The 26,059-nt window shown below is 37.3% G+C and overlaps 1 protein-coding gene across 9 annotated transcripts in view; it reads left to right on the forward strand.

The window, feature by feature from the left end:
• The window catches only part of nfic (nuclear factor I/C), a 106,104-nt gene extending 80,063 nt beyond the window's left edge, over positions 1–26,041 (forward strand). For 3 of the 9 annotated variants that reach the window (XM_079897001.1, XM_079896999.1, XM_079896997.1), the window contains exons 9-11: positions 2,573–2,732; positions 4,369–4,454; positions 23,592–24,514. In XM_079897001.1, the coding sequence (XP_079753127.1) occupies positions 2,573–2,732; positions 4,369–4,454; positions 23,592–23,630 (285 nt within the window). In that variant the 3' untranslated portion in view covers positions 23,631–24,514. Of the gene's footprint in view, positions 1–2,572; positions 2,733–4,368; positions 4,455–11,052; positions 19,328–23,591; positions 24,515–25,991 lie in introns of those variants that run through there. The other 6 variants (XM_079897002.1, XM_079897000.1, XM_079896998.1 and 3 more) reach the window with 4 other exon arrangements.
• Positions 26,042–26,059: the final 18 nt, after the last annotated feature.

The following is a 26,059-nucleotide window of genomic DNA, read 5'->3' on the forward strand; positions in this document are numbered from 1 at the left end:
GGACCCTAGGGAAAACAATTAAATAAATGATACCAGAAAGGATGAATTAAGAAATCAACTGCTTACTTCCTGCATATAAAGTATGTTTAAGTGTGTGCAAGTGAGAGAGAGCCAGACAGAGGGAAAAAGAGACAGATAAATATGCCAACATGTTCTGTACATGGATCGTAGCCCATGTAATCTGAGCCAAAAAGAGCTGACCACTGCCTTGGTCAGATTTCACCCTTTCCGTTAAAGCAACCTGCAGTCTAAACACCAGCATCCATCTGCCCTGTTTCCTTCACACACACTCACAGACAACAGTTATGGACAAATTTTTTTCTCAGATTGTTGGGAGGGGAAAATCTGGGATAAATCGGCCTAAACCTCCTGTAGTCTGAGCCCGGCTTAAAAGATTTTTTAAATCTTATAAGATTTTCAAAATGTGAGAGACCACAAACATGATGAAAATAAATCATAGATTTTAACCGGAAGAAAAATGTTTAGATGAAGTCATGGAGACATGTGAACATGGACTTTACATGTTACAGCAGGAGCTGGAGGTGAGTCTTCCGTCAGCTCGCTTTCTGATTGGGTATTGTTTCGTCTCACGTGATAATCTCCTGAGCATACGCGCGTTTGTCCCTGTGGTTCCCCCCACACAACAGGATTTCTGATCGTAAATATTTACGATTCTTCCGAGTAGATTCAGTCACTCTTTACACCTCACACCACAGGAAAATCTGATAAAATAATCTGAAGAATCATCAAGATAATCGGGATCTTACCTAGCATTGTCGGAAGGGGAGAAATCTGTCCAAAATCGCCCCAAATATCTTGTAGTGTGTACCTAGCATTAAACAGATTTGAGTGAATTTTTAGTAATGTTTAATTGGGCATGCTTGTTTCCCCTAACATAAAATGTAATCTTAAAAAACACCAATGAATTTATTTAATATCAATAACTGTTTTGCTTTCCAGGGCTAGTGTCATACATTTAAAATGGCTTAAACACTTTATTTGAGTGTTATTTCTTCTCTTAATGACTTATCATACGCCCCAGGATGCCAACTGAGTAAAATTAATGACTCAACGGAGTGAGAAACATTTGGACTGGCTGGGTCACATCATTCTGACACTGACATAAAGAACTAACACAGAGTGTGAATGACTTATCCTCAGGAGTGCCTGTAGGAGAGTCATGTGCCATTTCCACGTCAGAGAGAGAGAGAGAGTGAGAGAACAGGAAATAGAGCCAAGAAGGAGGAGATCTCTGTGTCTAGGGGTGTTGCTGATGTTGGCAATAAAGGGGGGAAGAGAGAGAGTGTATGAGGGAAAGAAAGAGAGACACACACATTTATGAATCTTGCCCTGTGGCAGCCGGGTCCAGCCGATTCTGCAGACTCATTGAAATTCCCCCACTGCAGTCTGACTGTAGCCAAGCAGTCACAAAGAACAGCCGCACCGACCCATAATGCCGCTGACTCACTCACCAGCTATTGTTGTGCAGGGCAGTGAGTGTGCAGTTTTACTCGGCGAGAATGCAAACGAGAGCCAAACCCTCAGAGAGAGAAAGAGAGCATGATGGAGGGTTTTATGGATTTGCGACCATGGTAGAACGACAGAACGATGCATAATGGGCCGTTCGCTAGAACAGTGCGCACAGCGTTACTCTGTTTCTCCCACATAACTGCTGATGGAGATACAGTATGTGACTGGACTTTAAAGTTTTACTTTAAATAATATGTGCCTAAAGAAACAAAATACTTTAGACAAATACAGCATGTTTGGAAAAAAAAAACTTCTAATCTTTTGCTTGCATTGTATTTTAATTATTCTGTGTTCCATTCAGTGTCGGATGCAGGATATTTTTACTAGATTTTGTGCTAGTTTCTTACTAAAATTTTATCTTGCGCTTGAAAAATGAAGCGCAATGGCAACGCTAGCATGTTTTGCAGATGTGCAATTATCAACAGAGATGGTTATTTACTTTTTTTTTTACACAACTGTCTCTGTATATATTTGCTTAACAGGTTTTATTATCTGCAATGTTGGAACTAATTTTGAAATCATTCCTATAGCTCAAACAGTTGCGCTAGCAACGACAAGGAGATGGGTTCAATTCCCAGAGAATGCATGGATTGTATACCTTGAATGCAATGCAAGTTGTTTTGGATAAAAGCGTCTACCATTTATTATGTAAATGTAATTTAAATGAATTTTTACAATTTTTACAGTGTCAGGATTGATAAGTTTGAAGTTATCATGTGGCATATTCCATTGGACTTTTCCAAGTAGGAAATTCCGACTTTTTTTAAATGAATGGAACACTGCATTAGTTCTCAAAATCAACATATTATAGAGCTGTTAGAACCTGCTGTGATGTCAAACATGCTAGATTTAGTTAGTAGTCCTAAATATGCTGAGACCATTAAGTACTTTAAAGAATTTTACCATTGAGGGACTCTAGAGAGCTAAAGAGAGAGTAACACAAACACAGACAGTAGATGCATGTATTGTGATGTTAGCTGTGTAGAGGCAGTGAGGTGTCCCTCCCCACAGTGGCTGACTGTTGCCCTCTCTTCCTCTGCAGCTGAATGGCAGTGGTCAGGTGAAGGTATCCAGTCACTACATCTCCTCTCAGATGCTGGCCCCCCCACCACCCCCCGGCCTGCCCCGTCTGACGCTGCCCCCAGAGTCAAAATCCAGCACCACCTCTGCAGACGCAGCTGCCAGCTCACCCACATCCCCCAGTAAGTGGGACGCTTGCAACCCATCCGTTCGTTCGCCCTCTCTGTCCCAGAGACCCAGAGATAGCCAAAAAAACAAACAGCAGCACACACACATCAACAGGTAGAGTTAAAATGTCAAGCAGAACAAGAAACCTAAGAAACTAATGGCTGGCTCAGAGTTAGTGGTCTGGCTCATGTCACAAACCATTTACACAGTCACAAAGACACACATCTTGGTTTGGTCACCACTACAGTACCTTAATGGAGTCTTGGCTGCTTTTAATTGGATGACACATTTTATACACACACACACACACACACACACACACAAATACTACAATACAATTTTTTTCTTTTTCTATTTCTTTTGAACTTTCTATTCATCAAAACATTCTGAAAAAAATAAATCACAGTTTCCACAAGGATATTACGCTAGATTATATATTAAACTGTTTTCAATATTGATTAATAAGTAATAAAACAAGTTAAATAGAATATTTCTTCAGCAAATAAACATTTTAGAAGGATTTCTGATGGATCATGTGAAACTGAAGTATGGAGTTATGATGCTGAATATTCTGCTTTGCATCACAGGAATAAATGACATGTTAAAATATGTTAAAAATCAAAAACATTTATTTTAAATTCACAATATTACTGTTTTTACCGTATTTTGATCAAATAAATGCAGCCTTGTTGAGCATGAGATTTTTTTTTTTTCATGAGAGAGTTTATTTATATTAATAATTAGAATAAACAATGCCTCACAGTGCTTTTTACAGTTGCCAAGCAATGTTGCAACTTGGCACATTAATATATATTTTAAAACCGTTTCAAACTGGATTGTCAATTATGAAAAAAAAAAAAAATTGTGAATAATGATTTCAGTGTGAGAGAAACACAACAAGCATCTTTTCATCAGTAAACGGTTTAAAAAGATACATTTGGATGACAAGTCGATCAGCTTCAATGGGCCAGTGCTTGCTGCCCTGTTCATTAATCATGCTAATTTCATTATTAATGCAGAGAACAGCTCAATATGTTCACCATCCGCTGTGCTGCAGAATCCCCGATGATCAATCGCCTCAATATGCCATCTCACACTGTCAGACTCAATGCTCAGCATGATTATTCAGCTAAAATCATGTCCCGTAATTATCCAAAGACCCATTTGATAAAGATGGATGCTTTGATTGTTATGTTGTGTGTTCCCTATTTACCAAAAATACATGCTGGTAGAATTTCCAAAGAAGCATAAGAAAGCACATCTGCATTTGTAATTGCTGATAATATAGTCTTCAAGAGATGAAGGCGCACATTCACTAACAACAGACTGCATTTACATAAGCAGACAACAGAATCAGTCTCTGCTAGACAGAATATTTATTTACGCAGTCTGATGGTAACAAACATAGAAACTGACCCAATTACAGCATCAAACAGATGCACGCCATACACACTCAAACTGTATTCGAGATCTGAATTGAATAGAGTAATATTTACCTGTGATTTAAACACTAAATCCACTAGGAACGTTGAAACGTTACTTGAAACTGATATCATTGTTTGTGATATCAGAGATTTGCATGAGCATTTTTGACACTCTCGCCACTTTCTCTGTTCTTCTCTTAATCGCAAATTTTTCCCTCTCTTTCAGCATATTCTGCTCCCGGGACGCCACCTGCCAACCGCTCCTTCGTAGGAATTGGTTCTCGAGACCCTGGCAGTCTGTATCAGGCACAGGTATCTCAACACAAACCTCCATACACATTTATTCACACACAAATTTACAGATCATCCACTCTCAAACATGCACACACACACCTCAGATGAAATTGTAATGCTAATTATAGACTAAACTGAATAACTACTGGAAACTTCGACTTTTTCTTGATAACTTTCAGAAACCTAAGCACCATGAAAATGTTGAAAATTCAAGCAGTACTTGAAAAATTCCCTTGAACCCCAGTGCCCTGAGGAAACACTACAGCAGCTCTAGTCTGGACCCTCTGAGAGACCCAAGCCTACCGTGTTCAATAATAGATCAGAAATGAGCAGATACAGTAACTACGCTAGACCCTCAGCTGTGAACGAAATGTGGTCTTTCACATTAAATATAGAGACAGCCAATGTAGATACAACACCTCAACCAATAGATGGTGAATTCATAGAACGTATAAAAAATTACTCATCAGTATTTTTTCTTTTTTTTAGGTGAAACATTTAAATATACATATTACAAAATTATGTAATATGTATGTTGTTTTCAAAGAATATTTTTATTTATATATAAAAAAAGTATTATGTTTTAAGCATAAAAATGTTTTTTAGGCTCAAACCTTCTTTTATGCTTCTGAAGTAAATTATTTTTTACTTTTTATTATTATTTAAATTATTTGAATATTTTTATCGAAAGAAAGAAAATTACGGAACCCCGCACATGACATGCAGGAAAAAAAATATGTATATCGTGGCCACGAATTAACAATGCTTTCCCACGACATACTAATACGTCAGCATGTTTTACTAATTCGTTCTCTCGTTTTAAGTAAATCGTGCACAAGTTATAATCATTAATTCCCTCATCTTACTAAATCGTGGCCATGATTTACTAAAACAAGGGAACAAATGAATAAGTCGTGGGACCGAATTCTTAATTCATGGCCACAATGTATCTATATTCGGGGCTTCTATTAAATGAATGGAATTACTATTATTATGTTATTTTTTTTGTTTGTTGCAGTGCACTATATAATAATGCATTCAGCCTTCATATTTATTAATGACTTGTTAACTTTTGCATGCTCAGCAAAATCATGACTTTATTTTAAAAGGTGCAAAATAGCATCTGACATTTTTGTGATGCTTCACAAATCCTAGAGGACCTCAGCCCCTAATAAACAAACTCTTGAAAGGTCTTCCTTAAGTAACAGCTTACGTTTGATTTGGCTGGGGAATGCAGCAGTGCTCAGGTAAAATCTGAACTGTGGAGGTGATTGAACTGCATGGCTCAGGAGTCCGAGCGCAATACTGCATTGCAGTGCTTTCAGCTCCATAAAAAAGTGTAAATGCACTTGACTGAGCCATGCGATGAGAGAAAGAGAGGGAGATAAAACAGTGATCAATGAATAATGGAAGACTAGTGTGGGTTAATATGTATTTGAAGTCATTATTTGAAAACCTTCAGCCTAACAACCGTTAAGCAGACACAGCAAGTACACAATTATTACTGTTGTTTTTCATGCAAGTTGTGCACTAGCGAAAGTCTAAACTTTTCTGGCTCTCAGCTAGAGGGAGGGGAAAGAAGTCATCAAATGAACAAATGGGGGAAAGGAGGTTCCGTTCACTTGCTCCGAGATGGTCACGTCCAGGGCTGTCTGGTTGCTAGGGGAAACCAGACATGATGTAATTGCCGGATGAACCTGTGCTTGAGGGAGTGGAAAAGGAAGAGTCCACTGCAGACCAATCAAATTGACCAATCTGTCTTGCACAACCGTGACTAACACAGGACTGCCCAGGGAATCACTGACTGTCCAGGCCTAGTTTGACAAAACACAGTTGTCTTTTTCTTTCTTTCACTGTAAAAGGCGAGTACAGTTGTTGTACATTTTCTCTTTCACTGTAAGGTATCTTTAGATATTTCTACCTGATCTGACTATAAAAAACGACTTTATTAGTCTTAAAATATTTTTTTATTTTTACCATATAAACACAATTTTTTATTTTTTTTTTGCATTATGAAAGTGTCACTGAAAAGTGAAGTCATGAGGATTTCTACCTGATTTAACCATTAAAAATGACTTAAATGATTATTATAATAATTAATATTAAACACTATTGTTTACATGAATCAGTGTTATTTTAGTATCATTTAAATACTGTGATAGTTTTTTAAATTTATCTATATATATATGTTTTTTTTTGTTTTTTTTCAGTTTTAGTTATTTTAGTATATATTTTAGTATAAGCTGAATGAAAAGAGAAATGTTGTCTTTACAACTGGCTGAAATTATTATTTTTATATATATTTTATTTCAAGTAAAAAAAAAAAAAACCAACAGTTTAAATTACCTACAATAACCCTGAATTTAAATACAACATCCAGGTAAATAATTTTTTATTACCACATGAAACGCATTTTTTAATATACCTGTTTTTTTCCTATTCGATTTTTTCTTTCTTCCCTCATCTTTACTCTCTCGATCTGTGTTTGTATTAAACTCAGAGTTTAATGGACTTCTGTTGTTTTCTTTTCTCTGATGAAAAGGGTGCTTTACTAACAATCTTTGTTTTTAGAGGAGCTTGTATTTCAGCCTCACCTCCAAGCTCTCCCAAAGCATTGTAATTAAAGGGAGAGACTGTCATTTGTTAGGCCCTTGTGGTCTAATATGTCCCCCTACTTGGACTGTGAACCCGCCCTCGTCTCAGCTTTATATTTTCATAACCTAAACCACCTGTCACCAAGACAAAGCCTGTAGCTTTTATAGGGAACTAAATATTTTGTTTGGAGTGAACGCCTAACCACTGTTAGCCTGGGCTCTACTGGTTGCTGTGTTCTCAAGACAGACTGTTTCAGTGAGAAAGTTTCAGCTTTGGATGTGCCCTAGTGCAAAATAAAAATATCAGGCAGCTGGTAAAAAGAAGAATGGCCTGGAATGGTCGACTCAAACTCATGTGATGAGACAAAGCTGGAATGGTTACACTCCAGATTTTATACTTGGAATAGTATTTTAATACCAGGCCTTGAGCAATTTGTGTGTGTGTGTGTGTGTGTGTGTGTGTGTGTGTGTGTGTGTGTGTGTGTGTGTGTGTGTGTGTGTGTGTGTGTGTGATTTTAGAGTGTCTAAATATTTATATATCTTTTGTAAACTGTTTTTAATAATAAAAACTGAATATTTGTCAAATTGTTATAAATATAACAGAAGTTGTGGCTGTATGGTATGCTCACAGTTTAGCTAATCAAGTGTTATTTTAATATCATTTAGATACTTTTTCTAGTTTTTAATTAATGCCATCCTTCCTTTAACCCATTTGTTTATTTTTCTTCTAATCAGCCTTCATTTGTTTGATCTGATTCAGCTTACCAAGATAATGACCATTGAAAATGTCCACAAAGAAAGCAAATAGAACGTCATTTCATGGTACTGTTGGGTAATATAAAATATCTGCTTATTTTAACGTCTTTAGTCAGCTTCACTAGTGGTTTTGCATTGGTTTGCAAGTATCAACATTTGGATAGATGAATTTGATAATCACTCCACATTTCCTGGCCTGTTCCTGTCGGTCTTCACCACAGTATTCAAACAAATAACAGCAGAAACTACACATATTCTCTTAAGCTGTTTTTATCATATTTAAGTGTAAATGCTAAGCAGGCCATCGGTTTTTGAGGTGACACAAGAGATTATATCTGCTAAAATATCACAACCAAGAAGAGAGGCATATGTTGCGGCACATTTTTCTACCGAAGAAAAGATTGAGTTTCCATAACAATATACTGGAAACATATTAAATCTCAACTTGCCACTCTAGAGAAAGATAATTGTGGATTTATTTCATCAAGAGACATTTTCAGTATAGTAAAATGGCATGTTGTCACTTCAACGCAAAGCCAAGATGATATCCAGAGCTCTGGGATATATATATGTATATGTGTGTGTGCTACTTCAGAATATATTTATACATTCAGTTTTTCCTCTCGAGTATTCAAGGGTAACATTTAGCCTTTTGGTTTAGGGTGAAATGTATTTTGACAAAGGAGTGGCTGTAATTGTGCTGTCAAAGTCACGAGGCACGAAAACACGTACAATCCCCACACTGCCCACTCTCATGGGCTCGGATTTGATCCAGTAATCAACACGAAATATGATTTGGGAAAACTGCATGCCAATACACTATGGTAATCACTCAGAAAGCAGCATCTTTGCGTTTCCCAGCAGTGTCAGCTGTCATTATAAACATATTTCTCTTCCTGGCAATAGGTTCTAAAGTATGCTTAAGTGTCAAGGGTTGTGTAAGGTTAACCTTAGCTCCAGTTTCAATAGCAGTATCAAATGATTCTCAGCTAGCTAGCAAATAGAAGTAAAAATAAACTGATTTGATTAAAAGATATTGATGCCAGTAGCCAAATCACCCTGTAGCCCAAGACTGGTTGCCTACTGAAGCTAAGCAGGGCTGAGCCGGGTTAGTACCTGGATGGGAGACCTCCTGGGAAAACTAGGTTGCTGCTGAAAGAGGTGTTAGTGAGGCCAGCAGGGGGTGCTCACCCTGTGGTCTGTGGGGGTCCTAACGCCCCAGTAGAGTGACGGGGACACTATACTGTCAAAGAGCACCGTCCTTCGGGTGAGACGTTAAACCGAGGTCCTGACTCTTTGTGGTCACAAAAACGAGTAGGGGTGTAACCCTGGCATCCTGGCCAAATTTGCCCATTGGCCTCTGTCCATCATCATGGCCAGGCCTCCTAATCATCCCCATATACTGATTGGTTTCATCACTCTGTCTCCTCTCCACCAGTAAGCTGGTGTGTGGTGGGCGTTCTGGTGCAATATGGCTGCCGTCACATTATCCAGGTGGATACTTCACATTGGTGGTGGTTGAGGAGATTCCCCCTTCCATGTAAAGTGCTTTGAGTACCCCAGAAAAGGTACTCAAAGTACGTTTTTTTTTTTATTATTACTATATAATTAAAGTTTTAGATTCCTGGTCGTACATGTGGTCCATAGATTGTGATACTGCCCTTTTCATTAATCAATGAGCAAGAGCTGCCAAAACTCCTTGGCGCCACTGCTATTTTTAATACATAAATGTGTCAAACTATTTTAACTTAAATTCTCATGGTTGTACGCTATTATCTGGGCACTGCATTGTGGATTTGGGGAGTCATTAGTCTGTGGTTTGGTGTTGTACAAGAATCAAGCCATCAGTCTGATGTATACAAACTTTTCAGCAGGGAATAGGAACACATTTTCCTTTTTTAGCATTATTAAATCAATACATTTGGGGGTAGTTAAAGACGTCTGTTGGACTGCTGTGAAATTACTTAAACCTTAGTGGAAAATATTGAGACAGGGGCTTACGGCATGAACTCCTTCCTTCTGTTTTTAAACCTTGTCAAATTTGAAAAAGACTTCAGCGGTCTGTGAATGAAAGCCAAAATCCTGTTATGCTTTTAAAAGGTTTGGGTGGGATCCTGCTGAGCGCTTTCTCTCTCTCTCTTTCCCAAACTCATAGCTTTTTTCTCTGTATTAGTTTTAATAGGTTCCTCAGTTCTGGTCCCAGGCTAAGCGTTTTCTGCACATTATCAAAAAAGACACTGATTTGTTCTCATTAGGTTCTGCTTTGAATGGCAGAGTAAGGTGCTTTGCATTATTTAGGTCCTTACGGACAGGAAACATGTACCACCTACAGTACTGTCACTGTCACCACCACCACCTTCAAAACCTAAACTCACACACACACACACACACCTCACATTCTAGCAGGGTATATGTGTATGTTTCTTAAGCTACTGACACTTGTCCCTGGGTTTGTTTTTTTAATCAAAACTACTGTTACTGTGATGGCAAATCTGAATTTTCATAATCATTACTCCAGTCTTCAGTGTCACATGATCTGCTAGAAATGATTCTAATATGCTGATTTGCTTATCAAGAAACATTCCTTACTATTATCAATGTTAATTGTTCTGCTTAATATTTTTGTGTAAACGGTAATATATTTTATCAGAATTCTTTGATGAACATAATGTCTAAAGGAACAGCAATTATTTGAAATAGAAAGGCATGTAACAATTCTTCGCTGTCATTTTTGATCAATTTACTGACCCCAGTCTTTTGAACAGTAGTGTACATATCACTCATGAACAGAATACTTTTATTGTGTATCATTTCTAATCAAATTATGTTATCAAGCATTTGGATACATGAAATGTGTTCATGAAAAATGTGTCATTTCAACCGGAATCCTATTCAACACAATGCATTGTTTGAGATGTGATGGAAATGACATTGTGGTGAAAATGTTTGAGGTTTCAGAAAAATGCCAGAATTCTCCTCTTTGTCCTGTTTTGGACATTGTTAGTAGAAAAATTAAATCAACTGGTATGAAAAGTGATTTTTAAGAGAGCCAATTGTCCCTGCCCATAGTTGAAGAAACCCATGTAAATCACAGTGTGCATTCAGTTTTGATGAAATGGATCCATCTCAACTACACTGCGGTCACGTTCAGATGAGTTTTTATCTGATTTAGGTGGATATCCCATAGCACTCCTCCTATTGTGTTACTTGTGCTTGTACAGATGTCTTAGTCATTTTGATTCTCTCTCTTTCTCTCTCTCTTGCAGTCCTGGTATCTGGGGAACTGATTATCACACACACAGACGAACCCGAGGAGGCACAGACATGGATCTGAAAAATCAATTTTTTTGTGGAATTTACAAGAAAAAAAAAGTTGTGAACGAGATGCAAGAGGGAAAATCAGATATATATGCAGTATTTGTATATATATATACACACACACACACACACACACACACACACACACATATATATATATACACAATATGTGTGTATAGATATATGTGCACACATATTTATATATGCATAACAACGTACAGTATAAAGATGCTTCAATACACTTTTTTTTGAAAAAAGACAATGGAAATGGAGAAGAGCGTGAGAGAATTGCCATAGATGGAACGGAAGAAAAGAAGACAAAAGAGGAGGATGTTTTTTCTGGGAGGGCAGCCCGAACTATGGCGTACATTGATGGACGTGTCGAAAAGGCCCACCCTGACTCCCTGCCTCTTGGAATGCCTCTCCTCAACCCCCTCCTTCTGCTACAGGTGCTGCTTCCTCCTATATGCAAAATAAGTATCCTTTATTTTCTTAACGAACAGGGACGAGAAACCTCAAGGAAGGGGTTTTTCCGCTAGCATTTCGCCACAGGTTTGGAGGTGAGCACGGTCTGTTTTTATTCTTTTTTTAAGTGCGCAAAGGCAACACGACATGGAAAAGGAAACAAAAAGATTGATGCTTCCGTTCACACAGCATTGTGGAAAAAGAAACAAAAAGGCTACTTTTCATCCAGTTTATTGACAATCATGTTTCTGCGTCCTTGGTTTCGTTCAGAGGGTGATGTTTTCTAAATTACATTCTCCACTGTTTGTAATGGAGTCCACTTTTTGGTGGAAGCCCATCATGTTTTTTGTACATCGGAGGAATATTAGTGGTACCTCAGTGACATTATACATCACAGTCAGCGTGTATACACACATACACACACACTTACATGCAAACACACCTATATAGAGGCAATGGCGTGTACTGTTAAAGGCTATACGAGGTGTGTGTGAGCTGTAATACAGCCTTCATAGGATGAGCCAGGGAATAGCAGGGGTGAATTAGCACCTTCCTCTCTTCGCAATATGAAAGCCCCTCATTCCCTGGACCCGCTGTAAGTGTGTGTGTGTGTGCGTCTGTGTGTTTGTGCTTGTCATAAACATTGGTAGTCCCTTATTCATCTCTGTGAGTTCACAGATTAGGGGGGTTTTGATTCATGTAGATACGTGGATTTTTCCACATAGTGACAAAGGGAGTTGAAATATAGTTCTGTCATTACTTAGACAGTATTGGGTGTAGAGGATAGACGTTTTTTCTCTATGTGTAATTTGTTTAAATTCATTGGAAATTACAGGCATTGCACTACTTTGAATTTTTAATTTTCCTCTTTTGCAAATTCCTGTTCGGCCTAATCATACGGAATGCTGCGAGTCTGTTATTTTTGTCATGTTCTGATCTCACGGTAGATGAGGGTTGGTTTCCCAGAAGCTAAAAAGCTGATCAGAACAATCCTACATTTTCTATGTAAATGTCTCCATGTTTATGTGATTACTTTTATACAGTTCCCATAGTTTAAGAAGAAAACAAAACAGGCTATATTTTTCCCCCATGTTTCTATTTCAAAAAACTATGACTGTTTTTATTTTGAAGCATATTATACACTTTAATCCGTAGGAATGTCAATGATTTGGATGTTTGACGTGAGACGGGCTGTAATGCCCAACGACGACAATACAAAGAGGAGGTCAGTCAGTGGCTAAGCTCCCAGAGTTCATTGGGAGGTGGACGCCTACGACCAGCATGTCTCTGGCTGGTTGCCTCAGAAATGGGTTATTCTGCACTCTGAGATGTGTTGATTTGTACTAATGAAATAACATCAGGGCTTAATCTACAACGCTACCGAACCCAAATCAAGAAGCCATGAAAAGTGCCTGAGACATTGCTAGATTTTCATTTAAATTCTTCCTCTTTTTTTAAAGACTTGGATGTTTTGCTTCATCTACTGTGGGTTGTTGTTGTAGAAGTTCAAGGGGTTGTTTTTATGCCCAGAGAGATATTTTAAACGGCCTAGCAAGCCCCCAAGCCCCTCATCAGCTGCATGGGCTAACGCTTAGCCACAGGAAACGCAGATGGCTGATCAAAACACACACACACACACACACCCTTATATTCTGCTGGAACATGACAAGATCAACACATATCAGAGATTAACTAGGTACCCTTACAAATACACACACTGGTATGAAATAATATCCACACACTCTGGTTGCTTTTGCTAACCTTTTATAATGGCTTTGCATACACATTCTGTTGAGTTGACCATAGACCCAGAATACATACAACATGACTTGTTTTAATGGTGCAGATATGAAAATTATATGGAAATCTCTATATATGAGTTATATATATAACTGTGCATGGTGCTTTCAAAAGAAAAATCATGAGAATTAAGCTCAAACGACCACCGTATCGCTGACATGGGTGCATGGCAGATAATCTTAGTATTAGCTCTAAAGCTAAATGCTCCCCGACTTCTCCTTAATGACCCCCCTTGAGCAAAGAGCCAATGACACAGATGGATTTTACCTTTGTACCACATTGGTTTTGACTTTTATCCTATGATCCCTCTTCTACTTTGCACGATATTTTATAAACATATTATGTGCCTTGCCTTTAGTTAAGAACGATAATGCGTAATTTCAAAGGAGTTGATTTTTTTTTTTTCAGATATTTTTTTTTTTTATGTAACCAGTGTCATCAAGGAAAAAAATGCTGCATGTTTGATTGCCTGTCATAATCAGATTAAGACTAACAGGTTACCTGATAGCTGTAGTTTTGGATGGGTGAGAGAAGCTTTTTTTTTTTTTTTACCTTCTTCCTCTTTTAAAAGCACCGTAGTTGGCATGAAATCTTTATTGCATTATTTTGTTACCATTATTTCACTCTACTTTTCATATAATGAGAAAGTAACAAAATCTGTGAAAGATGCGGTACCAGCTCTCTCCATATCAGCTCTGAGCTGATATTTTGATTCCCTTTCATGTTAGACTTCTCTTAAATTGTTTAGATTGTATGTCATGTATTTAAATGAGTTTGTACCCATTATGGATGTGAAGAGGAGATTAAAGGTCAGAGATTAAAACTAGATGGCCATCCTCTATAAACCCATTAACTAGTTTTGGTTAGTTTTAAATTCTACAACTAAGCACTTAGCAAATTATTTTGCAATCAACAAGACTTTACATCCCCACTGCATGATTTTTGCTTTTTGTCAAGGGTCAAATTTACATTTTATTATTTCTGAAAACCTACGCATTTGTTAAAGGGACAGTTCACCACAAAAGGAAAATGTAGTCATTATTTATTCGCCCTCATGTAGGCGAATAAATAGTCAATGGAACACAAAACGATATTTTGAAAATGCTTTTTCATACAATGAAAGTCAAAGAGAGACTAATGTTGATTTGGACCCCATTGACTTTCAATGTGCATAAAAAAAAATTAAAACTTTTTTCAGCTCCACAGAAAAAAAGAAATGAAGTCAAAAGGTTTAGAAAAACATGAGGGCGATTAACTAATGACAAAATGTGAACTGTCCATTTAACCGCTATTTGAGGGCTCACAACACTGACTGCAATAGAATATGTAATGTTTGATGATTTCTTCAATTAGTGATTAAGTTGTTTTACCAATCGAGTCCCTTGTACATGTCCATTTGTTGATTGTAGAACGCATTCATAGAGAGTAGCTGAAATGTATTTGTCCAATTCAACATACAGACACAAGAACTGCTGACTTTGTGTCTTCTTAGAAAATGAATTAATACACCAGGATGCTTCTTCTTCTTTTTATAAAATTAGATGGTAGGAGATAATTTATAATTTGTAGCATGTAGTGTCAGGGGAGTATATTGCGGAGGAGAAGATATTGTGTATTTCTGGAGCTGGGTCAGGAGAGGCCATGTTGTAGTTTGTGATGCAGTGTACAGTATTGTTTCTGCAATGGATATTGCAACGCTGGTAGCTAATACGATTTGCTGGTAGCTATTTAAAAGTATAAGTCGGATGAGAAAGAACGAGAGATTTTGTTTACATGATGCCTGTGGTAAGATCTTGATCGTGGATGATTTGTGAGTCCCCCGTTGTCCGCCCTGGCCGAATCGGAGTGCTGAAGCCAAACGGCATTCCATCTTTACCATGATCCAAACCTTTGCAGAAGTGCTAGCTTCATTAAGCAAGCAATTTTTCTTGTGTTTAACAGGACAGGCGATGGGACAGGGGTCTGCCTCGAAGCGAATTATTTCCTGCTGTTTTTTGTTTATTATAAACCGTATTGAAGCGAAAATGGCAAACTTTTTCGATTTTAAAGAGCTCACGGCGTCTCTCCGGTACAGACTCGCATGGCCCGCCGCCTGTCCCGTGAAGATTTGCACTGCTCCATTTTCACCTTTCTAAAGCTGTCAACCCTCAGGCCAGGGTGCGATGATGGGCTCAGTAGAACAGGGGTCTGAAGGTGGTTTCGCCAGCACAGCGGCTCTGTAGTGAGCTCTGTGTGCACGAGTCTTCTTCTTCGTTTGCTTTTTGTATTTGCTAACATTGGCTACACACGGCCGAGAGCTCGAAACACTTCAAGAGCAGGTTGTTACCCCAGTGTGTGCTTTTTAAAGTGGCCACAGGTGATGATTGAACTTTCTATGACGTGAATAATGCATTAGAGCTGATGCATTTAAAAAGAAACATTATCTTACTGTTTGATTTCGAAATCCTTTTTATAGAGCGATGATTATCATTTTTATGCTTGTTGTTGAAATGTTACATTTTGAACACAGTTATCTTGTGTATAAATGCTTACCATATTTCCAGTAGAATGAGGAAAAAGGCGAAATGTATATTAAAAATGTCTTTTTGTAAGAGAAAATATGTTTTTGTTTGTTTGTTTGGATTTAGTAGTCATAAGCTTGTGGTCAAGCCACACAAAAATTTTGAAAGCTCCTTCTAAAGGATCTGCTGTTGAGAAAATAATGTCAGCGCCATTAGCACACACCTTTCACACAGTTGTCATTTTGATCGCAAAATACGAACTTTAGTAAATTCAGCATCACTTGTCGTCATTTTAAACCGAGCCAACAGCTTCACCGAGCTTTGAGAGGTTTATGCTGGTTCCATTGCCTTTTTTTTTGTTATATTCAAGACTTATTTTAAACCTCTGCACTTATTTTTTCTTTTCTGTCATGCAAGCTTCAAGATCTTTAAACACATTTTACTGTACTTCTACTTGGAAGGTTGCACTAGATATTCTGGTATTAATAATAATAATACTTCTTTTTAAGGTTTGCTTTTCTGGGGATATTTCTCAGCCTTGATAACGTACCGTGATGAATACAGATTAAAATGAGAATGAAAGAAAGATAGAGCGATGAAGCTGCTTGAATGGCACCCTTTTATTTAGCTGTTGTCATTTATGTGTGAAAATGATGCTGCAACAATCATTTTTGAAATCAGTACTTTGCATTTTCCCATTAAAAATCGAAACATCCTTAAAACAAAATACATTTACATGAGAATCAAGACTATAGAATATTAAGAGAAAATATCTTGAATTAAGTGAATTTGTCTTACCCACTTGTATTCAGCAAGGATGCATATTAAATTGATCAAAAGTGAAAAATGTTTCAAAAAATCACAGAATCCTGAGAAAAGTATTGCAGTTTCCACAAAACTATTAAGCTGCAACATTGATAATAAAAAATGTTGCTTGAGCACCAAATCAGCATATTAGAATGATTTCTAAAGGATCATGTGACACTGAAGACTGGAGTAATGATGCTGAAAATTCAGCTTTGCCATCATAGGAATATGTTTAAATTTTTCAATAAATGCAGCCGTGGTGAGCATAAGATACTTCTTTCAAAAACATTAAAAACTTTTGAATAGTTGTGTACAGTATAAATGTATTGTAAAAATTTAGGCCTTTTTACTTGAAAAAAAATATAACAATACAGATTTTTTTTTTTTTTTTTTTTTGCAGTGTAGTTTCTTAAATCACATGTGGACAATCAGTGGCATGGCTTACTTCAGCCCATTGATAGTTTTATGGAGCATGCATAACTAGCAGGATTTTAGACCTCACTCTTCTGAGTGCCTTCCTGGATTCAGCATAGAGCTGTTGGATGTGGGTTTACGCTGTGTGATCTTCCCCTGTTTTTGTAAGATCAACCTACTCATGCCTGGAATGTTCGTCGCTGAAAAGATTGTTTAATTCCGAGGGCCAGGCACTTTAATTAGTCATTGACACATGTAATTATGCTGAATAGAATGTAAATTTCCCCAGTCCAATTTCCCTGTTCACCCACGGCCATAAACAGGATGTGAGGAGACCCTACTCAGGCATACGTGAGAGAATTAGACATGCAAGAGTGTTTCACTCTTACCGTTTCCTTTTGCGGTTTGCGCAATGTAAACCTTGCAATACCATGAGCTTTGCACGGTCGAGTTAGATAGAAACGTGAACGTGTGGTCAGATCTTTGTTTTGTCTCCTCTCAGTAAGGGCTGGACATCCTCTTCAGGGCTGAGGCACTGGAATGCAGTTTCTACTCTTTCCTTCCTTCCATTTTCAATGTCGTGACACTTGGCAGGATGCATGTCATAGTTCTTGTCAGCTGATGAATTGATACGTGACATGATTGATACTGGCAGCGACTGGTGAATCTGAAACGGATGATGTGCACTGCACTGGTTTGGATCCCATAATAACAGCTCGATCAAGCTGCTTCGTTTGAAATCAGACTAGTAGTAATACACTAAAGGTTTTTGGAAATTGTACAGCATCTATGCAACTAATCCTGGCTTTACTGAAATCTTTGTGCTGAAACTTCTTGCTAATATTAAGGACAGTTTCAATGTGTGTAAAGCCATCCAAGCTAGGTTAAACCTACTATTATTGTACCCGGTAGTATAGTGAAACTAATGCTGCGTTTACATCTGGTCAGAATTAGCATAATGAGATTTCAATATGAAATGTTCACAAAATACTTAATCACTACATTAACCCTCCTCTTTTTGCTCTTTCAATATAAATATATATATATAGATAGAACAAAAGTTATATTGTTCACACACTTGTTCAAAAGTTTGGGGTCAGTAAGAATTTTCTTTAAGAAATGAATACATTTATTCCGTAAAGATGCATTAAACTGATCAAAAGTGACAGTAAAAACATTTATGATTTTATAAAAGATTTCAAATAAATGCTTTTCTATTCATCAAAAAATCCAGATTTTTTTTTAATCACAGCTTCCACAAAACAATGTAGTTGATTGAATGATTTCTGAAAATTACATATAAATAAATGACATTTTAAACTATATTAAACAGAAAGCAGTTTTTACTGTATTTACTGTCGCATTTAAAAGAGACTTATGTCCAAAACTTACCAAGCCCAAACTTTTGAACTGTAGTATATGTATTGTAAATAATATATATTATTGCTGTAATTCTGACATGACATGAATGCAGCATTATAAAATTCTTCTTTGCCCAGGTCTAAAACTGTCACTCCCAAGAGTACATTTGTTCAGACATGTGAGGTCATTGATTATACTGACATTTTCCCATTTAAAGTATGTAATTCAAACTTCTCAAACGTTGTTTCAGATACTCGTGTTGCTGATTGAGCTGTGGGGGTGATGGAGGGCTTTAATCTGAGTTTCTGGTGTACTATAGTTCTATAGCAGATAAATATGAATGAAGACCCATCCTTAACTGTAGAATGGCTAATTATTTCTACGCTCCCTTTTTCACTCCTAGCAAACCAGCAATTCAAATCTAAGGTATATACATTGGTATAAATGGCAAAATGGGTTAAAAACACAATTGTAACATGCAGTGCCTGTCATGTATCGTTTTTCTCTGGTTTCTTTTCCTCACCCATGTGTTCTTTGTAAACGGTGAGCTGTCATGTGGGTTTTCGCTGTATTGCTGACATCATCTCTGCAGTGTTGGCCTGGATTGGATACAGCTTTTGTTTATCAAACGTTTTTTGTACGCTGTTGTCCAACCAAGGGGCCAGATTTGCCAAAGCCTCTCAATAACACAACCTCCGAGTGCTGCAACATATTGACCTTAACTAAAGGTTGGTATAGTCTGACGACGCTAAGAATGTTAGCGTGTGCTAAGGGCTTTACTAAATCTGGCCCTGAGGTTAAAATGGCTCAAACGGGGTGAAGAATACCTATTAGTCATGTCTCTGTTCATAGGGGAGAAAAGCCATTTGTGGGCTTTGCAATTTATGCAATATTTTGATAAGTCATTTACAAATGAATTGCCAAAAACACCCTGACGTACCGCCTACTCCTGAATTTTTGAGACCCCCAAAACAATCACGCATCAATATTTCAGGGTGCCCTCTCCCCCATTAGAACAATCGTTTTGTTTTATTCTGTTCGATGAATTATGGTTTAATTTCTATAAATATTTCTATTGTTGTTGTTGTTGTTTTGTTTGTTTTTAAGCATGCTGTTTTCTCTATCTTTGGACGCTTTGAGTTGAAAGGACGAAGGTTGAAATGTTTTTCAGAGAGCATTCTAATGCAGTGTTAAATTTCAAGGTTTTTGTTAGTTTTTCCTTCCTCTTTTTTTTAATCACATTATTCTTTACAAATATTACCATAGTAGTTACTCATTAAATGCTTGCTTGCTGCACAGATAAACACACTTCACACCAGGAAGGGGCATGTGGACATTTAGTTCAGACACATTCACAACTGGCATGATGACATGCATCCATGTTCTTTTGGAAAGCATCGGGGGATTTTTGTTATTTGTCTTTGTTTCTCCGAGAACCTCGCTAAATTGTAATCTATCAGCAAAAGTCGGTATGTCGGTTTTGAAACCAATGAGAAAATGTTTTTGTTTTTCTCATGCACAACAAACTAAATTTGCCATGTGTTTTTGAACTGGTGTGAGGGGGAAATTACAGCTTTAACAATATTTCATTATAACATTGTATTCAGCCATCGCTGTTCGCAAAAAAAAAAAATCGCTCATGAATACAGTACTGGAAGTGAGTATGTTTCCCTATGCAAAAAAAAAAAAAAAATTAAAATTAAATAAAAAATAAACAAAGCTATGCTACAACTCAGAAATGAGGTGACTTTGTGTTTTTCTTTTCTAACCGATTAGACGCAAAGTCTGCTAAAGTTTCTTGGCATGTTTCGAATGTTTGTGTAGATTGATCTTGATTATCAGTGGTGTGTGTTTTGGAGGTGTATTATCATTGCTTTGTGTGTGTTGGATGTATACCTATTCGCTGTTCATTTGTAGATCATCCCTCAACGTGGACCCAGGCGAAAACAGGCCTTGCGCCTGAGGACAAAGCTAATTTTAGCTCAGCCGAAGCTCTTTTGCCATCACAACTGCAGAGGCAGAAAAGGAAAAGATGTTTCCAAGACGTGGCATGACATCTTATATATCGCTCTAATGATGCATTAAAAGAGTCTTGTGGCGAGTAACATTTTGGGTATTATATGTACTGAATTTAACTGAATGTAAGAGTCAAACGTGACTGAAGATAAATTAGTAATCACACATCAGCATACTCTACTTGCATTAGACATATTATTTTTCATGCCAAATCTTATTTAATAAACTTTGTCATTGCAATCGACACTCAATGGCAGTTACGCAGGAAGAGAATGACTCATTTCAAGGCAGAACAAACTTTGGATCACCAAACATTTTAAATGACAGTTTTAATTCTGTGAGTACGAGCTGCATAAAACAGGAGAATTGGAAGAAAGAGAATGAAAGAGCGAACTGAACACTTGCGGTTAGAGGTTTGTTTTCAGTTCAACTTGGCTGAGGAGCGTAACACACCTGACTCTAATCATCCCTCAATCCATTTACCCCAGATACAAGATTGTTGGAGCCGCTTTTGGAAAAGTATAATTTCAGCTCTGGAAAGGAAGTCAAGTTTTATTTCATTTTAATGGTTCAAAATAGCCCAAGCCAGCACAAGGTCCTTTTTCTTTAAACATATGAAGGGGGTGAACGAGTGCAATTGCACTTGTTGAAAGCTTCACATGAACCTCGCCAGGAGCCCCTCATGAGCTCACTGCAGAATGGGGGTCAAATTCCATAACAGACACTAACCAGAGGTACCTGTTCAACTTCAGTATTTAAATGAAACGTTAGCTTTTGGACAGCAAATTACAAACCTGTGTGATTTTGTTCTAAAAGCTACTCATAGACATCTGACTCATATACAGTGTGTGTGTGTGTGTGTGATATATATTTCTACAGTTCGATAAACAAGAGCTCTGTACTGAGTAACTTATATTTTAGACACTTTGTATTTTTCTCGCCAAAGAAAATAGTTAAAGGTGCTCTAAGCGATGTCACGCGTTTTTTAGGCCCAACATTTTTTTGTCACATAGACAGCCCAGGCTCCACTAACGGCAAGAAAAACAAACTGGCCCAGCCTTGGCCACGAAACATAACAAACAGTGTTCCAGCCAATAACCGACAAGAATGATTTCGGGGTTGGGGGGTTAGTGCACGTGTGGGGAGTGGAGGAGAGAGAAGCATGAAGAGGGAAGTTAACTAGAGGAGAGATGTCCTAACAACGACTAACGTTAAAATTGTATATTCTTGAGAATTTTGATATGGCTGACACACGACCAAAGAGTGTTCTGATGAACAAATAACAAAGAATAGGGAAAAGGAGAAGGAACGCGAAGTCCCGAATTTACATCGGAAAAGCGTTCAAAAGGTGACCAGAACTCCGCCGGCAGAAGGGCTTCCAATCCGACATTCAGGTGGCTCTGTTTTTGCTGGACAGGTGGGTAAGTCCAGTTTGTCTAAATGGTTCATGACTGTTTCAGGAAGCATGGAAGGGAGGGGGAGGGGACGGGATGAGGAGGAGGGAGGGTGGAGCTAGCCTCCGTTTTTTGAACGTCAACAAGTAGTGACGTCACCCAACATCGCTTAGAGCACCTTTAAGTACGAATGCAAAGCAATGTTTATGAATGAATCAGCGTTTTTGAATGATTCAGCTGAGTGAATGAATCCATGACTCAATAATAAATAGAGTAGTCAGTTGTTTTGTTCTGAATGAATCAGTGAATCAGTTGAGTAAATGATTCACTCATAAAGACAGTCGCATATCAGCCTATGATGTAACATACTACAAACATAAAGCTTCAAAAGCAAGTGGCTGAGAGCGAAAGGGCCTTGATGTGGTGCCCGGTGTGACTATTTTTTATGACCTTTACTCATAGAGTGAGCAGCTAACAGCCCAACTCTCCAAAGCCTGGGCCAGTCTTCTCCCAGATCGGTCTGAAACTACAGTTCTCCACTCCAAAGAAAACAGCATGGCCTCGGGAGTTGCCTGAACTGCAGCTCTCAGGCAAGAGGAAACCTAGCTTGATTCACGAGTCTCTAAAGAAACATTTTAATTACAGGCTGAGCTGATGTTGGCCGAACGATGAGGACACCAACACTGCCATGCGCACCAACACAGAGCCTCTAGTCTAAACTATGGTAAAGTTGAGGTTAGGGGTGTAAACATATATAGAGGAAAACAAATGGGCTTTTCTGTAAACATGCTATCATTGTAAACATGTTAATAGGTACCACAGGGCGATTCAGTTTTATGAAGTTGATAGCAAAGTAAAGTTTAAAGGGGCTATATGTGGAATTCAGAAACCCTTGTTATTAGTGACACCGGTGGCCGTTAAGTGAACTGCAGCCAGCAACTTTTTGCTCGTCTGGATGTGATTCAGTAGGCTACTCCCTGTGAATTTCTTTTTCATTTACTTAAAAGTAAAGTTTTCATTTTTCACTTGCTTAAAAGTAAAAAAAAAAAAACAACAAGATGTTGGAAATACCTTTGCTGCGATAGACTTTTAATGAAAACCCAGACGCTGTCCATGCTGCCGAGAACTAAAGTACGGTTGCGCGCTCTGCTCTCAATAGAAAAATAAGGTTAGGTTATATGTATATAGATTATAATTTCTTTGGCTCAGAAATTTTCTAAAATGTTTTCATTTAATATGTTTATCTACTGCGTTTATTCTTTTATGTTGTTCTACTGCATTTATCAATGTGAGAATCACTCCAGGTCCAGGATATGTCCACATACTCATTAAATCCTTTTCCATTACAGAATATTGCTTTTAAAAAGCCTACCATAAAAATAAATCATGTCTGGTAACATTTGAATTATTAATGTATTCATTTTAAATGTATTATCAATACTCAGTCTATTAGTACTCAAACAGAAATTTTATGTTGAATATTTATAATATATATATATATATATTAAAAAAAAGGTGTGTTTAAATGGTTTCTGGGCTTATAACATGCATTGATATTACAGGTACAGGCTGAGGGTGGTCTATTCTTTGCTCTGCACATTGAGAGCTGCAGAAGGTGGAATTGTGGTTGTTTTGATTAGATCTATTTAGACTTGAAGGTTCAAAGTGATTTCTCTCTCCTTGGTTTCTCTCTAGCTGTGCTTATGAATTTAATATCTCGATTTACAGTACGCGATGGGAAGGCCTTGTAAAAGCATGCGGCAGTAATGGGCTCCAGATGTCTTAACAAAGGACTGCAACTCCCCGAGGACTCCCTTCTCTGCAACACGATCACAATCAGGTCACTCCGCTATACAGAGACTTCTGGGATTGAGAGCGTGTCGGTGCAGTATGAACGTGACCCCCGCTTCTCGCAGGCACAAGTGTATGTGAGAGTTTTTTACATTGTATATATTACATTATATTTTACCTTTATGCATATGGCAGATGTTTTTATCCAAAGAAACTTACTTTGCATTCACACTATATAGTTATTTATCAGTTCATGCATTCCATGGGAATCAAACCCATGACCTTGGTGTTGCTTGCACCATTGTCTGTTTGTAAGCAATAATTACATACTTTATACATTTACACAAAACTATTAAAATAATCATTGATGTACAGGGTCATATACACTGATAAAAATGATTTTGTGGTGAAGTAAATACTACTGAAAATAAAATAGTGTAATTTCTACATGAAAAAGTTAGTTCAGGTCCATTAGTACTCAATTCAAGCGTGTAGAAATTAAAGCGTAAATATCAACGTTATAAAATTACTCAACTTTTGTGATGCTGGTGTTCCCATCATGCACTGGGCCTTGAATAATTAATGAGGTTGATTTTTCACTCTTTTCCAGATGTATTTACACTGTTTTATCATTGCTTTTGTTGTTAGGATTAGTTTTGGACATTTGGAGTTCATTTTCTACTCAAAATGACACATTCAAACACAAAAACGATCCATCAAATGTTACCGTCATTGTGTATTGTCTACCAAGTATTGAGGTCTCTGCGTTCACATGACTTGTATCTACTGATATGTAGATATGGTGTCTCTCACAATATCTATTGTATTAATTAATTGTTTCTAAGTAAAGCATATACCTTAAAAGTGTGGTCTAATTCAATGTTATATTGTTTGAGTAAAATGTATTGCAAAGGAAACTTCAACTAAATAGATATTACTCAACCTTTTACTAGCTAAGTTAAAATTACTTATTTTCTTTGTTACTTTCACTTAAATTAGGTAAGTAGAGTTTACTTAATTCCATATGTGAAATTTACTTAAAAAATATGCATGCAAAAACTTGTAAATGTATATAATATTAATTTATAGTAAAATATATTAAAATAGAAAACTAAATAAAAATATTTTACAATATTGTTGTTTTTACTCTATTTTTGATCAAATAAATGCAGCCTTGGTGAGCATTAGAGCTCTCTTTCAAATGTACATTGAATCTGGTTTATTGATTGAAGAAAAAAGAAAATGACTGAAAGCAGTTCTGCAGAGCTCGACTGATTCACTGAAGGTTGTTTCATCAGTATCTCTTACCCTTTGGCTTCCAGAATGTTTTTATTTGAGGTTTTGTCATTTAACTTTGCAGTAATGAATGCTAGAAAAGAAAGAATAATTCATCTGTCACCGGCTCCCAAGTAATGCGTGGAGCAAAGATGACGTCGCTCAGAAGCCAGAATAAAAACAACGAAATAAAAATTTCAAGGCAGCAGTGAAATGAGAAAGAGGAGACTGAACTGAGGTCTGTCTTTCTCCCTCGCTCTGGTTTAACGCTTCACTTATTGCTGCTGTCTGTAGGCTTAGTTACTGTCACTCATCAGCACGGTTTCAGCTAAACTGTTTCCCATGGATGGGAAACCTTGAGAAACAGTCAGCTGCCTACTTAGAGTTAAAAGCTAATTAAAATGCTATGATTCACAAGTTCACATTAAATAAGCCTTTAGTGTAAACTCACTCCCCTTTAACCTGAAGATTAGCTTTTATGTAATCATAATATAAAAAATCACCATATAAAAAGCGTTATTATTATTTTAGGTTGTTTATTGCATCATAATTAACACATCTTCTAATCACAGATTGTTCATTTTGGCGACGCCTGACCAAGGTCTACTTTAAACACAAGTATAATGGTCCCCCATCATTAACACAATTGAGCACCTGGCCATTTTTCCTGCAAATGATATTTTCATCATATAATCCCCTGGGATGAGCAAATGGTTCCAAAAGCAAAACTGTGTTACATCATTTCACTGGAAGCATTTAACATGTCCAAACTGCCACTCAAAATGAGTAATGGATCTCATACCCTTGTCCATTTAGCATATATACATGCCCAACCCAGAACTGTCACACGAGTCAAAAGCCAGTTAATCGGAGCATTATGTGCACCATGTGACACACTGAGCATCTGCTCTTCTATTCCAATGGTTTCCCTACTCTAATGAATGTTTCAAATTTAGGTATTTCAGGTACAGTTACACCATATTAATCAAACTTAAACTGGGAACATGCCCAGAAAAGACTAGAGAGCACCACTTTATTCTAATCTTTTTGTTTTAACTTTAGGTTAAAGCTGTGATTAAGTGAAGGCTGCTCCATCTAGTGGATGATGTAAGGAACAACTCTTTCGAAGA

The sequence above is a fragment of the Squalius cephalus genome (genome assembly GCF_949319135.1).
Source record: "Squalius cephalus genome assembly, chromosome: 16".
In the NCBI taxonomy this organism is placed as follows: domain Eukaryota; kingdom Metazoa; phylum Chordata; class Actinopteri; order Cypriniformes; family Leuciscidae; genus Squalius; species Squalius cephalus.